Here is an 18,912-nt window from a genome sequence, read left to right on the forward strand (position 1 = left end):
AGCTCTGCTGGTTATTTTTTTTTCTTCTCCACAACTCTTTTTTCTACCCATACTCAATCTAGATCACTCAGTTGCTCGTTATGCTATTCATGTTTCAGACTCTCATTTTTCAAAAACAAGCACAATGTTCATGTTGCTATGTCTTCAGCCAAAACCAATTTGACATTTGAAAAAAAAATCAAATCAGATTTTGTACTGAATTTTGATTGTGTTAGTCAAAATGTTCAAGTGGGTTTGTATATGTAAACCTTCTTGAAAAAATTTTTTAAGAAAGGGGCTGAAGGGGAGGTCTTTGTGAAAGTCAATTCTGCGATAAACATTGGAAGAAAGAAAACAGTTCACGAAAAGTATGGGTGAAAGGTTGGCAAGGAAAACATGTAACAGAATGTGGACGTTTATGAGGTATGCCTCGGTGCATTGCATTAATGATTTGCATATTAAGAAGTCACAAGTCTTCACATTAATGAATTTCTAACTAGTCTCAGACACAATAGACTGAACCGTCCCTGGAGTAGTCATTATGGCCTATCATGTCAATGATCCGCATATTAATGAATCTCTTACATACTCTTCAACAGGTAGCCTAATAGGTTTCCATTGAGTTCTTTTTCATTTGCTTTTTAAATGTATCCTCTCCTCCCTTCCTTTTGTAAAACTATTGTGAAGAATTGACAAAAAGGTGCATTAAGATCATTTTAATGTGTGACGTAAGTTCACAAAAGCATTAAATTTAGAAATAATGCTTTAAATCTTATGGAGTCTGCCTGGAAAACTTTTTAAATGCAGTTAAATACAAATCCAGTTGGATAATAGGGTTCTTATTTGGATTTTAACACAAACCAGCCAATCCAATTTACCATATTTTTCTTTTGTCTGGTATATCAATTTATTCTGTGATTAGCATAAGTAGAATAGTTAGTTTGAAAATATGTTTGTGAAATTGAATTGCTTGAAAACAAATTAATTCCAACAGATTTCTTCAGATCACAGAGGTTAATAAACAGTTATTAAAACAAAAAGCAGTGCTTGATACTATAAAAATTGAAATATAGAGGAAATACTAAACATATATTAATTAAATATCAATAAACGATTCCAGAATCTAAACTAAGAGCTTCATGACTTTTAAATTCATCACTTAATTAAAAAGAGTCACAGGAAGTTTTAGGCACTTTTCTCCTTTTTCTTTTCCTTTTTTTTTTTTTTTGGCTACACCTGGCTGTGCTCAGAGGTTACTCCTGGCTCTGTGCTCAGAGATGACTCTTGGCAGGGCTCAGGGGATCAGATGGGTTGTGGGGGATCAAATCCAGGTAGGCCAATACAAGACAAATGCCAATGTACTATCACCCAGGCCCATTTTCACCATTTCTAATTTGCCTTGGCATGCTTTTATTTTTGTTGTTCCAATTATTGATCTTAGATATATGATATTTTTAATAAACATCAAAGCTATAGCATCCTATAAGAAGCACTGACAAATTGTTCTGCTATTTTTACTGAGTGAAATATTTTAATTGTGAATTCACTGGATTTACTACGTCAAGAGAGAGAACTGGGATAAAAGCTTGAGAAAAAGTTAAGGTTTGAAACTTTGTTCCCCATAAAAAAATAACAAGTGATCAACTACTTGTAACTGTTAATCTCTTGAAGAATAGAGTGTACAGATGTTTAGGCTGCAGTTTGATAACTGTGGTCTCCTACCTTTACCCCAAGCTTGGTAACAAATCTCTTTTTAGACGGGTTGCTTCTGAAATCAGTGATGTGATTCAAAACCTGGACTCCCAGGACCCTTTGTGGCAGCTCCTCCTCCTGACCTTCCCAAGAATATACTGAGGATATCAATTTACACTTTAAATGATCATTTCCTAAAACAGTTTTCAAAACAAATTAGTGTTCTTATGTAAAAATACAAATGCGGGAGAGCTTAAAAATGTCAAAGCTAAGGTCGAGGAACTAAAACCCTTAAGTGATATTTGCATGTGTACTCTAGAAAAGACATTAGATGGGAGTTTTTTAAAGTTTAATTAAATGGCTATCATGACATGTAATAATTTCTTTACACAACCTCAAAGAAATAAATAAATACTACTGTGAAGAAATGTCTGGAATTACTCTGACAAAAACAGATATAGACAATGATCAAAATAATCTTCATAATTTGAAATTTTTGAAATATGGAAACATGTAAAGCTATTAAGAGTCATTTTGTAAGGGATTTATAGAGAAAGAAAACTCAGAATCAGATGAACAATCTACCAGAATATTATCACCTAGATCTTTCTGTGGGTAACATTATCACCTCAAAAGCTCAATAAAAATAAGAACTATAGGTTAATATATTAATCATTTTTCTTATATTATTATAATTTAAAGTCTCTATTTTTCCAGGGTCCATCATTTAAAACATCTTTATATCTCTTTAGTAAGTGTCAAGTTGTGTTAGAGATTACCTTTATTTGGTTTACCTACTACATTTATTCAGAATTCATGTATCTGTTTGTAATTACATTTTTTTACACAAAACAATCTACTGTCTTTTAGTTCACACCTGGATTTTCATATACTATATATTTATATACTATTTGTTCATTATTTATTGTCTGGTTGTACATTAGATATTCTTAATGAAATAATTGTTTTTAAAAACTTTAACAGGGTACTTAAATTTAATCATGGGCTCAAACCTAAAATGTCTTTTATTCCTTGATTCCTGTGGGATATCAGGAAAACAAAATTAATCTTTAATTTTGACATGACAGAGCTGATTAGATTTGTAATTCATAAATATGAAACAAAGGATTAGGAAATGAAAAGAACTTTTAGAAGAGAAACTTACCAAAGAATTCTTCCACACAGTTCTGTTTTTCAGTTTTTTCTTTCTTCTACTGCATTTTTTTCTAATTAGAAAGGCATGGTGCCATCCATCTCTTTCAGTTCATTTTCAGGATCAAGCACTAAGGCAATTGGATAGTGTTCTAATATAAAAAGAAAATTTTTAGGAATGTAGTAATTGAGCTTTATGGAAAAACAGAAAAATAACTCAATAAGACCATCTGGTCACTAATGTTGTGGTATGTTCTTAGTTTATTGAATGATTGAACAGTGAACTAGAGTTTACTCAAGGGGCCTATGGTTTGCAATGGGGTTATGACTATGTCTAAAAGTAATAAATTAGGTCGTGTAATATATTTGTACCTAATACATTTGTTTTTCCTAATCAGTTATAGATATAGATAGTGTTCCACCACTTGAAAATTTTTTGCGTAGAGTACCATGGAATAAATCATTTTGTAATTTATACTGCAAATAATATCAAACTAGCTTACAAACTCTGCAGGTAGGATTTCTACCAATTTGAAATGATAATGTTGACTATAAGACTTAATTTATAATTTATCTTTGAACAGAATTTTAAGTAAACTGTTATTTCTGTTGATTCTACTAGGAATTACATTCCTTTAAAAAGAAAAAAATTGCAATTGTATCTTTCAATTCGTTAAGTTAATCATACTATGTATATAAATATAGAACTCTAAACCAGGATTATTTAATAGAATAACTGAGTGCAAATTAATATCAAAAATGAGAAGAAAATAGTTCATAAATATAAGCCTACTAAAGGGGTTTATAGGTAGTAACTGCCTGACTATATAGAGGAAGGTGACTTACCTCAGAGTGTTCTTGGGCTAATTCCCTGCTCTATCAGCAGTGATTGTTATCCCTAATTTAATTCAGAGCTTTCATTTCGAAGATCAAACATGTGATCTTACAGACAAACCATGTATCTCGCCATGATAGGTATTAGCTCATAGATTCAGAGTGTGTAGGGAATATACAGTTATTTCAAATGTTTGACATTATTTTCTTGAGGTTATTTTTTACCTTATTTTAATTCCTGTTAATGATCATAACTATATCAATTTAGATTTTCTTTACGGCATTCTCATCAAGGGCCTGAATTTAAAGCGTTTTTTAAATCAAGAATATGTAGCATATTATCTCTTCAATTTTTTCCTTAGATATCGCTGATCACAAGGTCTCTCTCTAATATATTTTGGTCAAATATCTTTCTTCTTATTTTCAGTTTTATTCCTGATCAAGAGAAGGCTTCTGGTATTCTAACATCCAACAAATGGATAATAAGCTTTATTAGTCCATCAGTGTATTATAAATTAAGCTTTCATTAAGTACCAGTTTTGAATTGCTTACTTCCTCCAATTCATTAGGCATTAAAATCTTAGAAAACAATAGGCTAATTTTAAGGGAAATATGCCCCCAAATTATGAAAACAGATAGTATACAATTTGATATTATTTACCATAATCAAACATTTTCAGTGTATCTCTGATTCAAATTACGAGTGCCAATACTAACATACTGTTCTAAGTGTGTGTTTCAAAATATCTTAAATTAGCAACTTATCATTTCTAATTTCATAACTCTACCTTTAATTATTTCCCTTTCCATTATTAGGGAAAAAAAGAGTGAGGTAATAAATGAAGTCAGAAGTTTCAACAGAAAACAGGGTCAAACCTCATGTGCAATTTAATATTTATTTATCATAAAGTTGGTTATTATAAATTAGAGGGTGATGCCCAAGCATTCCAAGTTTGATTGTCTTCCAGCAGTGTTGAGCACATGTAAGAAAAGTGTTAAAATACAAATATATAATATTCACAACTCACTTTGAAAACAACCACCCATTTTGATGCCAACCATTCAATTTCTCTTGGAATAGAGTTATATTTGCTGCCTATAACCTAATTCTGACATTTATCCAGAGTTTGGGTATTCCATCATATCAGACATCATATTAGATTATGTGGAACAAGTCTCTGAGAAGTTCCTTTCATATTGAAGAGACGTATGGATTTTAAGCATACTAAAGAACCAAAAGAAAATTCTAGATTACTACATGCTATAATTTCAAAATTAAACCTTAGTTTCAAAAGCTATGTATCATGCTCCCTGAAAATGCAATAATATTAACATAGTTCTTAAATTCTAGCACCAAATAAATCAATTGAGTAATATCATAAAGTGTAAATTTGCATTCTCATTGATTGTTCTACTTGGAGAGGAAACTTTTAGTATTTTTAAAATAAAATATCTTTATAGCAATATTAATATTTATGTTCTAGGCTTGTATTGCTACTAAATCACACCTATCATCTTCCTTCCTCCCAACCCACCCATTGTTTTCCTCAGGTCTGTTAGCTGATATCTCGAAGTTTGTTTTCATTGAGAATTGTGTCTATTTCCTAGTTGTATTTCCTTAAACTCCACATGAGAGAGGTCATGTATATTTTGATATTTTCCTTCCGGCTTATTTCATTTAGCATGATGCTCTCCATTTCATTCATGAATACACACATGTAATATGCACATATATATTTATAAAGTTACATTATTGCTTGGGCTAGAGCTATAGCACAGCCAGTAAGGTGTTTGCCTAGCATGCAGCCTACCCAGGTTCGATTCCTCCGCCCCTCTTGGAGAGCCTGGCAAGCTACGGAGAGTATCTCACCCACACAGCAAAGCCTGGCAAGTTACCTGTGACGTATTCAACATGCCAAACACAGTAACAACAAGTCTCACAGTGGAGATGTTACTGGGCCTGCTCGAATAAATCGATGAACAACAGGAGGACAGTGCTACAGTGCTACATTTTGCTAATGTGTCAAATCATAGATGACTCCTTTGAGTTCAGTATCGTATAAAGTTTTTTTTAATTATCTCAGTGTATTTTTCAGCAAAAAGGAAATTTCATTCACTGTGGGTGAGAATACTATGGAAAGTTCTCAGAAAATTAAGAATAGAACTTCCTTATAACCCAGCAATTTCACTCTTTGGCATCACAAAATATTATTTTGTAAAGATATATTTTTGGGGGCTAGAGCTATAGCACAGCGGTAGGGCATTTGCCTTGCATGCGGACAACCCGGGTTCGATTCCTCTGCCCCTCTTGGAGAGCTCGGCAAGCTACCGAGAGTATCTTGCCCGCACAGCAAAGCCTGGCAAGCAACCCATGGCGTATTTGATATGCCAAACACAGTAACAAGTCTCACAATGGAGATATTACTGGGCCCGTTCAAACAAATCGATGAACAATGGGAGGACAGTGCTACAGTGCTACATATTTTATGGATTTGGGTCCAATAGTGTGTTCTTTCATGAATTTTGAGTTCAGCTTTTTTGCATGCTATGAAACAGAGGTGCTTTTTCTTTTTTGGCATATAACTAATGAGTTTTCCCAACAGCATTTGTTCAGGAGACTTTCTTGACCCAGTTACTGCATTTCTCTCCTTTAAGTCTCTATATATCTAAAGGTTAATTATAAACTCAACTCTCTTCCTGCATGTGAAATATGCACATTAGGGCTGGAGAGATAGTGTAGCAGATAAGGTGCTTGCCTTACATGCAGCTGACCTGGGTTTGATCCCAGGCAACCATATATTTTCTTAGCCTACTAGGATTGATGCCTGAGTGCAGAGTCAAGAATAAGCTGTAAGCACCACTGAGATTGGAGCCCCCAAACAACTTGCCACTGAGCCAGATACTCAGCATATGGGGGAAACAAATGTTTAATTTTACATATCATCTTACATATTCTTCAGGTAATGGTCCCCTGACAATACATTCAAATATATGATAGTTTTAGGTAAGAAAGAAGTGTAAGAAATGTATAATATTATAGTGTAGAACTAATGATCATTGTGGCAGTTGCCAAGTTTTACTAATATTAACAATGGCACAAATAGTAATACTAAGTTTCTTAATCACTTCCACACATACTAAATAAGTGTAAACACAGTAGGTGATATTTTGGGGAGGAGATAAAGAAGTTTCATATCTTATTATTGAATGTAGCCTGCCCACACATGCAGGGTCTGGCAAACTCCCCGTGTTGTATCCAATATGCCAAATACCAGTAACAATGATGGGTCTCATTCTCCTAAAGAGCCTTGAATATAATCTCAGGGCTAGGATGAAGGAGACGTTACTGGGGCCTGCTCGAGGCAATCAACGAATAACAGGATGATTTGTGATTTTTGATTTGTGATTTGTGATATCTTATTATGACCACCTTGCTAGTAAATGGTTTTAGTAATAAATAACAAGTCCGAGAGGCTCATACAAGTCTTCTATCCTTCTTTACAACTTAATCACATTGTATAGAAAAATTACTGAGCTAGTGTCCATCAAATGCATCTAGTGGTTATTATTTGGTTTGTGTGATTTATGTCACGTGGAGGTAGAGGAGGTAGTGGAGGTCTGCTGGGCTTCGGGGAGTAGGCAGAAGATCTCTCTGAGCGAAGCCCCACAGAACCAGTGAAGCATAACTCTGTGACCTTGGGCTCCAGGCTCAAAGAACCCAGGAACAGAGATTCTCTGCCTGCTCCCAGTAGCCCGGCCGACTTCCACCACCTCCATTACCCAGCCATGCCACACTCCAGCATGCTTTCTGGACTCACGACACATCAAAAAACACTTAATACAAGATTACTGAACCATATTTGGTGGGGTTCAAATATGGTCTGAACCATGGGAACACAGGCAAGGATGATTAGAAGCCGCCCTAAAAGCCACTATTCCTCTCGTAGAGCCTGGCTAGCTACTGAGTGTCCAACCCACACAGCAGAGCCTGGCAGGCTATCCGTGGTGTATTCGATATGCCCAAATCAGTAAATACAATGAGTCTCATTCCCCTGACCCTGAAAGAGCACCAATACAGCAGTGTTAAGGATGTGGAAGAAGAGGTTGATAAAATCTCAGGGCTGAACTAGGCTGCCAAAACGAAAAAGGACAAAAATGACTGTCTGTACTTTCAATGCACGTACGCTGGCATCCGATGCATCCATCAAGGCCCTGATGGTGCAAGTGCGAAAGATCAAGTATGACATCATTGGTCTGACTGAGATGAGAAGGCATCAATCACATCACACCGTTTTTGAAACTGGAGAACTGTTCCTTGGAATATGTGACAAAAGAGGCATCTGAGGTGTCGGTGTCCTTGTCAACATGAACTTGGCCATAAACATTGATTCATTCAATTGCCTAACAACCCAAATTGAACGATTACACTTGAATAGATGTGGCTTACTGCTGGCAGTTTCTATCTTCGTTGTCTACGCAGCAACATCCAATTGTGATGAAGGAGAAATTGAGAAGTTTTACATGGAGCTGGAACAGTTCTATAAAGAAGACCACACCTTCTACAAGATCATTATTGGTGATTTTAATGCCAAGATAGGACCGAGAAGATAAGCCAAATAACTCCACATCGGAACCCATGGCCTAGAATAGAACAAAGAGGGTGAGAGACTGTCTGAGTTCATCATGTCGACCAAGAACATCCATGGTAACTCACAATTCCAGAAGGCCGAATCTAAATGTTGGACATGGGAGTCTCCCAGTAGATGGTTCCACAATGAAATTGACCACATCACATTTAATTGTTTTCACTCTTTACAAATTCTACAAATAGACAGGAACTCATATCTATAAGGATTTCATACTTCTATTAAATCATATTATAAAATCCATTTAAACAATATGGCAGAAATCACTTGGTCACTTGATCACTTGACATCCCATTACTCGTCGATTTGCTCCAGCGCACGCTAGAGAAAACATTTGTGTAAGGTTTTTTGTGGTGGGTACAGCGAGGGGGGGTCTACACCAGAAGTGCCAAGGGTTACTCCTGGCTCTGCACACAGGAATTGCTCCTGGTTCTGATCATGTGACAAAATGGATGCAAGGAATTGAATCCGGGTTGGCACATGCAAATCAAGCATCAGAGTTTTAAGATTCAGAATTAGGGAACCTCTAGGACTCAATTTCAGAATGAATAGTTAATATAGCAAAACAAATTAACATTTTTTGTTAATTAAGTTACAAGTATCTCAATTCCTACACTACCTGTTTTACAATTTTAACCTTTTACCCAATTTTATAAGACAAATTTACTAGTTTTTACAGTTCATTTTTTTCTGGGAATCCATGAGATTCATAAGCAATTTTGTTCTTCTATGTCTAGAATTACAGTTGTACTTGCATAGATGGATGCGACTTGCTGAAAATCTAAGGCATAAAGAAGAAATTACTGAACTATTCTCCTTGTGTCTCAAAAATGCCTGAAGTCCCTTTCTGTTTTGAGCCAGCTCTGTTTAGGGCTTCCATTTTGCTGTGTTCTCAGAGATCCATCCTGGTGATTCTTGTGGACACTATATGGTGCTTAGGTATTGAACTGGGTTCAGTGGAATGTAATGTAAGCATCTTGTCCAGTCTAGTATGTCTCTGGCCGCATCCGGTAGCTCCTTTTTATACATGAAGTTATAACAAACTTTCTCCAATTATTAGTATATCTAGGAACCTCAAATTTTAGCAAGGAATACAGATTCCCACTCCTTGCTCATAACGTACTAATTTGATAGTTTTAGTGTTTAGTTCCCTGACATATTTGCTATTACTACCAGGTCATTTCTCATGGAGATGTGATTTACTTCACATTTTTAGAAGTTACTGTTAGGATTTAAGTTTGTGTTCCTGAAGCTGATTGATTACAGTCAGTGCCCAGATTTTTCATCTTTCATTTTCCTGAATCATACTTTCAATGTTTGACATATTTAGAATCATTGTGTTGGACTGATTTGGCATTTGCACATGATTCCTTACGGTTTGAGTTGTTACTTGCTCTTCTCTAATAATACTACTCATTGTTTTGATGTCAACTTAGAGGTCAGGTTCTTCTGGAATTCTTTCCTGACCCACTCTCTACTTTTCTGATCACACATTTACTACACTACGGGTTTATGTCATTATTTAATTGTCTTTTTTCCCACTAACATATAAACCCTTTAAAAGAGAGGAATCTGCATATTTAATACTTACAATCTTGTATAATATTTGAAAACTTGCGGACACTCAAATGTCTGTCAAATGATCAATGAACAAATTAGATTGTTCTATACTTAAAATTACAACTAAATATATATATATATATATATATATATATATATCTAGTAATCATTTGGAAACCATTCCCTTTACAAATTAGGACATTTAATACCTACTTGAGGCCATCATGTAAAATTTCAATTCTAAGTTCCATTTCTCCGAAGAGGAGAAAAATTTACCTAAAAATTTATCCTGTATTTTTATTATTAAAACTTTTTGATATTTTATTTAATTGGAGGTGGGACGAATTTTTGGTACACATCAAGTAGTGTTCAGAGTCTATTCCTGACTCTGCTCACGAGTGGCATCTGCAGATTTTCCCCTTTTGTGCTGCTGAGGACTGAACCAGGTCTGTCACAGGCAGGCAAGAACCTTACTTCTTATACTATCTCTCTTACCCACTATCTCAAATTCTAAAGATTGTGCATGCTAGGAAGTCTTTCTGCAATTAGATTGTGAGAGACTAAAGAAAAGGAAAAATTCAGGGCATTCTTAATTCAATAAACTAATTTGGAGGGACAAAGTGATAGTACAGAAGTTAAGTTTCTTGCCTTGCACATGGTTGACACTGGTTTATCCCAGACACCTCATATGGCTCCCTAAGCACTGCAAGGAGTGATCTCTGAGTATAGAACCAGGAATAATGCCTAAGCACAAACCAGGAGTGAGTGCTGAGCATTGCGAGGTGTAGCCCCACAAAACAAAACATATAAAAAAAAAGCATTACTTTTTATCTGCCAAAGATTGTCTTTCAATTGATCTGGTTTTCCTTTTTATTCTCCTTTTGAATTCTCCATCTCAAGTGGTGAAGTTTCCTGGCTTTTAAATTCTCAAAAGAGAAATCTCTACATTATTATTTTGTTCACTTAAGTCATAACTGCTCTCTAAATAATTGAAAAGTATCTACAAACTCATAAAACTAATGAATCGAATGAGAACTATATTCAGGGTCAGAAGTCTGAACTAAAGAGGAGAAATGGTTCTCTCAACTGTTTATCATTTACCAAAGAGGCTGTATTACTTCTCTGAATACAAAGGGCTTAGTTCTCTAACATACATTGTCATCTGAGGGTCTGCAAATCTGGCCTCCTATGTCATTCCTATGAACTTCTTCGCATCGTCATTCTCCAGTCCTCTCCCTTATACTATGCACATGTCTCTTAATTTAGAATTTACAGAAATAGGGCTTGGATTTCTTTGGAACTGCTGTCATGTTCAAGAGCTATGGTGTTCTTGCTAGAAGAGAGAAGTGATGTATCAAGTTTCTTGAACAACTGGAAGCTTAAAGGTCATTTGTAGTTTGTTTTTCTAGTTCTTTGGTAATTCTTCCATTTGGAATACTCAAATAGAACAAAGTACATTGGTTATTACTCATAGATGTGCTAAGAAATACTTAGGAATATTATTAATCCAAGTAAACAAAGTATGAATGGGGAGGCGTTTTAGAATAGTATTAATCCAAGTAATACAAATATGAATGGGGAAAGGTTTTGATTTTTCTCCACAGAAAGACTGGAATATAAACCAGAAACATGTGCATGATCCGTAAACTTGCTGAATGAGTGTCCAATAATGTGACAGGATATGGAGAAAGACTGAAAGTGATGTCTACATAGGCACCTGAGATACATGGCCCAGCAAAAGGTGAATCAGAAACCAGTCTATATAGTAATTCAAGACTTACTGACTACATTGCAGAAGTTGCAGTCTTAACTTCTTTGCTCTTTGTCTTGTAAGAGGCAATATAGCATTGCTAAATCTCATGAGTGCAGCAAATTTCAAAGATTTCAAAGAAAGACATTTTAAACACTTTGTACCAGGAATTAATCAATAAATAATATGGATGTGACACACAAATCTGTAATTCATACTTGAATCATTGCCAATATCTTTTACTCTCATTATTTTTTGTGCCCAGTGGTCAGAGTTTCATAGCTCTTCTTGTTCCACTGTGGGTCTTTGAATCTCAGCTCTCCTGGAAGTTTCCAAAGTGTTCTTTCTGTGATTGATCCTGAGATTGAATGTAAATCTGACAATGTCTCTCTTGTGTCTAATGGACCACCCTCCATACTGGTTAAAAGTGCATAAAGAATTCAGACTGATTTTGCCTACCAATCTAAGCCCTCTAATCTGGATTCAAATTTATTTCTGTTCTTTGATGTTCTCTTTTCCAAAGCCTAATCTAAATCACCTGAACATCTCATTGTTCTTGCTCCTGGTTATTTATGCTTTCTTTTTCTTTTCTCTTTTTTTAAACTATGTTTTCTCTTTTCTCTTTTCCTCTATTTTTTAATTTTCTTTTTTTCTTCTCTATCTCTTTATTTTTGGGGGAATACTGGCAGTGCTACTGGCCGGACTCCATGACAGGCTGTTTTCACTTGGGAGCTAGGCTGTTTTCACTCGGGATGGGTGAGAGCCTTCCCCGCCCCAAGGCACCCAGCCCTAGCAGCTGACCTCCACTACCAAACCGTGCCACACTCCAGGCCACTTTCCGGACACACTTTAAGACACTTCCTATCCATTTTCCATAATTACCACACCATATTTGATGGAGTTCAGACAGTAGGAAACAAATCATAGAGATAAATATACATGTAAATATATATGTATATAAATATCCTATATATATCACATATCTATATACACACCTTTCGGAGAGTCCAGCAAGTTACCGAGAATATCCCTCCCACACGGGCAGAGCCTGCCAACCTCCTTGTGGTGTATTCGATATGCCAAAAACAGTGATGATAAGAGGTCTCATTCCCCTGCCCTGAAAGAGCCTCCAATCATTGGAAAGATGAGTAAGGAGAGGCTGCTAAAATCTCAGGGCGGGGAGGAATGGAGATGTTGCTGGTGCCCACTTAAGTAAATCAACGAACAATGGGATGACAATAATACAGTGATACTGGCAGTGCTTGAGGACTACTTCAAGGGGAGCATGTGGTGTTAGGATGCTGCCCGGGGCTCTTCCATGGAGAGCATATGCTCCAGCACTCTGAGACATTTCTGATCAGTTTTGTTACTTACCCTTAAATCCTTGAAACTTATTTCCTCTACCTGAATGACCTTACCTTCTACTTTAATTGGAAAACTCCTAGTATTTCCTAAATAAAACCTTGTAGTATAGCTTCCTTAGTGAAAACTCCTCAATTCAGCCCAAAGTGCCTTCCTTTTTTTTTTTATTTGTTTTGGGGCCACACCTTCAGTATTCAGTCCTGAGTCCTGACTTTGCTCCCAGAAATCACTCTTGGAGGTGCTCTGTGGCTGAACCTACATCAGCCACATGCAAGGCAAGAACCCTCTACACTATGCCTCCAGGTCATTTCCATCATGTTTAATAAAGTGATATCAAATAATAATTATTTATTTTAATATCTATTATAAAAACTTAAACAATTTCCTGATAATAGGTTTATATCCACCATTCCATTATAACTTTATTGAAGGTAAGACTACCAACAACTTATTTTTTTTTATCTCCTATTCATTAATACAGTTTCTCTAACGACTGCTCAAAATATTTTAGAAGAATGTCGACTTATTTCTATTTATTTTTATTGAGGAAAGGAACCATTGACTAGAACACTTTCCATATTAGTGTTTCATACTTCAGTACTACTTCATTAGTACCACCTAAGGGTGCCTATCTCTTTCCTATCCATGAACATGGTATATGCATTAATTTTACTAGTTCTTTAATATTTCTCAATCACTTGATCACTTGATCACTTGACATCCCCTTACTCATCAATTTGCTTGAGTGGGAACCAGTAACATCTCCATTTGTCCCTGTTGCGTGCTAGTGTAGACCAATGGCGTCTTCTCTCTCCAGGAACACAAAGAGCCTCAAACCATTTGTTCAGGGTCTTGACAAAGAAGTCAACAGCCACGCGATCTTTTGACGTCCTGTGGAATCCAGTGGTAATGGTTCCAGTCCAGCAGTCATCTCCAAATCGAATTACATGTCCAGCCCATCTGATTTTTGATGCCTTGGCAAACAAGACAGAGTCACTGATTCTCTATGGTCGACGGAGGTCGGAACTCCAGGTTCCTTCTCTCACTTGAGCGAAGTGTAATACTCCAAACATAGCTCTTTAGATTCCTCTTTGGGAGACCTGAATAGCATTCTCATCCTGTTTTCCTAGGGCCCAGGTCTCTGAGGCATAAGCATCTTCCTTCCAATGGAGGAAGAACGGTGGAATCGAAGAGATGTGCCCCGAGCGGGAGATTCTTCATCCTCTTAGCTATTTCTTCGACACTCTTGAAGGTGTTCCATGTCGCTCTCTAACTCCTGTGCAACTCAGGTGCCAGGTCATTCATCATATTGAGTTCTCAACCTAGGTACACATTTAAATCCTGCATTCAGAGATGTTCGTTCCATTGAGAGCGAATGGAATGTCAGGAACGAGTCCGTTTCTCATGATCATTGTCTTCATGAGATTCAGCTGCAGTCCAACCTTTCCACACTCATGGTTGAAGTCAAACAGCATTTGTGCCCCTTGGCTAATGTTTGGTGCTATTAGAACGATGTCATCAACAAAGCGGAAGTGGTGTAGTTGCCCACCATCTATCTTCACTCCCATTCCTTCTTATTCCAGTCGTTGCATGATGTTGTCGAGGGTGGCACTGAAGAGTTTCGGTGAAATAGTATCACCATGCTGATCCCTTCTCTTTATATCGATGATCACTTCTTTGTAGAACGGTGAGATTCTGGTGATGAATCCATAATACAACTCGCAGAGGATCCTGATGTACTGAGTTTGAATGCCCTGTTTGGCTAGTGCTTCAATGACTTCTTCAGTCTCAACAGAATCAAAGGTCATCTTTAAATCAATGAACGCTAGATAGAGCGTCATCTTGAACTTCCGAGAAACCTTAATGAGCTTGGTTACCATGTGGATATGATCAATTGTGCTGAATCCTTTTTGGAACCCGGCTTGCTTGCATGGTTATCCTTCATCTAGTGTTCTGCCAATCCTATTCAGGATGACTCAAGTGAACAGCTTGTAGATGACAGACAACAGGCAGATGGGGCGATAGTTGCCAATGTCACGGATGTCTCTCTTCTTGTACAGTAGTACAGTCCTACTGGTTTTCTACTGGGACAGAGCCTTGCATTCAGAAAATAGTGTGTGAATTGCTGAACCAGTATATTTACTTTGTGTGTAGTCTACCTTGGTTCAACCCCTGGCACCACCTTATGAGGTCCACAGACCAGGAGTTGAGAGCCAGAAATTAGTTCAAAGCACTCCCAGGTGGCCAAACTCACTTCCTCTCTAAGCCAGTTTTATTTTTTTACTTCTTTCTCATGCAGCCATTAAAATTAATAATAATAATAATAGAATTTTAGTGAGACAACTTAGGGAAATAATTTGGATGATTTTTGTTAGGGCAGAGCACAAACAGATAGTATAAGGATTAAGGCCTTGCAAGCTAACCCAATTCTATGCTGTGCACTATACTTACTTGCTCCCTGACCAGGAGTGACCATAGAGCACAGACCAGGAGTAAATGTTGAGAGCCCTGTGTGTAATCCATAAAGTTAAAAAACAAAAACAAAAAACAAAAACGAAGACTTTAATAGGCTATGGCAGTTGTTTCCTCCTTACAAATAAAAAAAGTAATATTGTCATTTGAATAAAGAGGAAGAAAGAATAATGTTCAATGGCTTATATGTTTTTATTAAATTTAAAATTTTTATTCTGGCCTCCCAACTAGTGCTCAAGGGATTCAGAGGTCCCACTGGCGATCCTGTGACCCATGCTATCTCTTTAGCACAAGGCTCAAAGATGCAATACTTCTGGACTTTGCAGTGCTGGGGATATGCAGGCAATCCTTGTGATACTGGAACCTCCAGGCCTGCACCCACCAATGCTTGGGAAACTGCATGGTCCCAGGAATTAAGCTGGGTCTGGTGCACGAGCTACTATTATCTCTCAGCCCCATCAATGGTTTTACTCTTTTCAAACACACAGGCATTATGCTCCTTAAGAAAAAAAGTTCTGCTAAATCTGTAGTTCAAATATACAAAAAATTGTATTCATTTATTGGCCTCATTAAACAATATTAATGATAGACTAAGTAAGAACTAATTATGCAAATACTATATTTTTCTAATAAAATTCTATTTGTGTGGAAGCATTTTAATTTATGGGTGCACAGGAAAGTGCAAAATAATTTTAGTAAAGCTAGAAGCATTATAAATATATAAAATGATTAATAACCTTCTTATATAGTCAAAGGGCTGGAGTGATAGCACAGCGGTAGGGCGTTTGCCTTGCACGCAGCCAACATGGCTGACCTGAGTTCGATTCCTCCGCCCCTCTCGGAGAGCCTGGCAAGCTACCGAGAGTATCTTGCCCGCACGGCAGAGCCTGGCAAGCTCCCTGTGAAGTATTCGATATGCCAAACACAGTAACAACAAAGTCTCCAATGGAGATGTTACTGGGCCCGCTTGAGCAAATCGACGAACAACGGGAGGGCCTTTATTATTATTATTATTATTAGTATTATTATTATTATTACTATATAGTCAAAGTAGAAGAGTTAGCGCATTTCTTGTGATTTGTTGTAATATGATTCTTTCTTGGGTTTTGATCAAAGTTGCCTATGCAACAAAGGCTAGGCTTCTCAATAAAGTTTATCAGCCATTTCTAAGTCTCTAGATTTATTTTATTGTAACAAAATCATTGTGACAAATCACTGGATATAAGATAGTATAAGAGATAAGACAGTATAAAAATTGTGAATACTAGAACAATAATTCCTTAAAGGTTTATCAGTGACAAACCTATATACAAAATATTTTCAATAGCATTTCCCCTACTTAGTTTTGAAAACAAAACTAAATTCTAATGATCTCACAAATATTACCAAATATTTTTTAAAAATCTGTGTTTTTCAGTATACAGCATATAATAAGAAAGGGGATAAAGCATGAATAATTATAAAGGTGATATTGAAGCTTCAGTTATAAAATTATCCTGTACATCAGACATGAAAATTTTTAATTGAGTAAAAATTTAACTTTCAGTTTTTAATAAGTTTGTTTCTACTCCTCCTTATTTGTAGACACAAACCATTAATGTTATCAAAATAAATAGAAGAATCTCCATAAAATGGGGCACTTATAAACAAATAATTTAAACCTCAGAATCCAATACCCATAACAAAATAGATTGTCAGTTCATAAAACTTTGCATTTAAACCAAAAGAAAAATATTCTCTCACAAAGATTAAATTCTTGAATGATGGAACAATTTAAGTTTACATATGATTTTACTTTGGTTATATAAGTTATGGGCTGGAGCGATAGCACAGCGGTAGGGCGTTTGCCTTGCACGCAGCCAACATGGCCGACCCGAGTTCGATTCCTCCACCCCTCTCAGAGAGCCCGGCAAGCTCCCGAGAGTATCTCGCCCGCACGGCAGAGCCTGGCAAGCTCCCTGTGACGTATTCGATATGCCAGACACAGTAACAACAAAGTCTCCAATGGAGACGTTACTAGGCCCGCTAGAGCAAATCGATGATCAACGGGAGGGCCTTTACTTACTTATATAAGTTAGATGATATATGTAATATGTTATATATGTTACATATATATTACCAACACACTTAGAAAGTGTGAATTTTCTCTTTACAATAGGCAGAATCTGGAAGAAACCTGAGTGCCCGAGAGCAGATGACTGGTTAAAGAAACTTTGGTACATTTACACAATGGAGTACTATGTAGCTGTTAGAAAAGACGAAGTCATGAAATTTACATACAAGTGGTACTACATGGAAAGTATCATATTAAGCGAAATGACTCAGAAAGAAAGGGATAGACATAGAAAGATTGCATTCATCTGGGGAACATAAAGTAACAAAATAGGAGACTAACACCCAAGAATGGCTGAGATTAGTACCAGGAATTTTACTCCATGGCTTGGAGGCCAGCCACACATGCTAGGGGAAAAGGGAGCTCAGATAGAGAAGGGAGCACCAAATAAAGGGTCTTTGGAGGATTCTCCCAGGGTGGGAGAAACATGCTGAAAGTGGACTATAGACCAAACATGATTGTCACCCATTGCTTCTTTTTCAAACCACAACACCCAATAGGAGAGAGAGAACAAAAAGGAATGCCCTGCCACAGAGGCAGGGTGTGATGGGGGGGTGGGAGGTGGGAGGGATACTGGGATCTGTGGTGGTGGAAAATGGGCACTGGTGGAGGGATGGATATTTGATCATTGTATAATTGAAACTCAAGCACAAAAATTTGTAAGTCTACAACTGTACCTCATGGTGTCTCACTAATAAAAATTAAATAAATAAATAAATAAATAAAACATTCCAAATAAAAAAAATCAATAAAAGTTTAAAAAAAGAAATAGTGTGAATTTTGAAAAAGTCTACAATGTTTACTATTACATCATTTTGAGTGATCAAATTAATTTTTTAAAATAAAGTAATGCAAGAAAAAATGAGAGTTATATGGTATTTATTTGATTTACTTCATTAAATTTCTTCCGGCATAAAAATATTGAGATGATGCAATATCATAAAAAAATAATGCTCTGTTTTACTTTTAACAGCAAAGAAGAATCATCAGTAACATCAGATAAGAATAAGTTTGAGAATTCAAATATTACAGGTAATATTTAATTTTTAAACCAAATTTATGTTTTCCTAAACTCTACAATTACAGAAATCTCACATAGTTACAATTATATTAAATTTTCAGATACCTCTATTCCAGCAATTGTTTGTTCTCATGAAGACAAGAAAGACTTGGAAGCCAGTAATCAAAATGTAAAAGATGTAAACAGGGAACATGATGAACACAATGAAAAAGAATTAGAGTTGATGGTAAGTGTTCTGGTTGCAACAGTATTAGAGAAGATGAATCCATTTATGCTTCAGAGATGCTGCAATGCCTTAAATGGCTTCAACTAATATAATTTACAAATGTGA

The 18,912-nt window shown here is 36.3% G+C and overlaps 1 protein-coding gene across 1 annotated transcript in view; it reads left to right on the plus strand.

Annotated features, from left to right (window-relative positions):
• The window catches only part of PPP1R3A (protein phosphatase 1 regulatory subunit 3A), a 51,011-nt gene that overhangs the window by 24,413 nt on the left and 7,686 nt on the right, over positions 1-18,912 (plus strand). Inside the window, exons 2-3 of the mRNA XM_056118631.1 lie at positions 18,534-18,592; positions 18,683-18,807. Coding sequence (XP_055974606.1) covers positions 18,534-18,592; positions 18,683-18,807 — 184 coding nt within the window. The remainder of the gene's footprint in view (positions 1-18,533; positions 18,593-18,682; positions 18,808-18,912) is intronic.

Source organism: Sorex fumeus, unplaced genomic scaffold (genome assembly GCF_029834395.1).
Source record: "Sorex fumeus unplaced genomic scaffold, SorFum_2.1 ptg000037l, whole genome shotgun sequence".
NCBI classification, from domain to species: Eukaryota; Metazoa; Chordata; class Mammalia; order Eulipotyphla; family Soricidae; genus Sorex; species Sorex fumeus.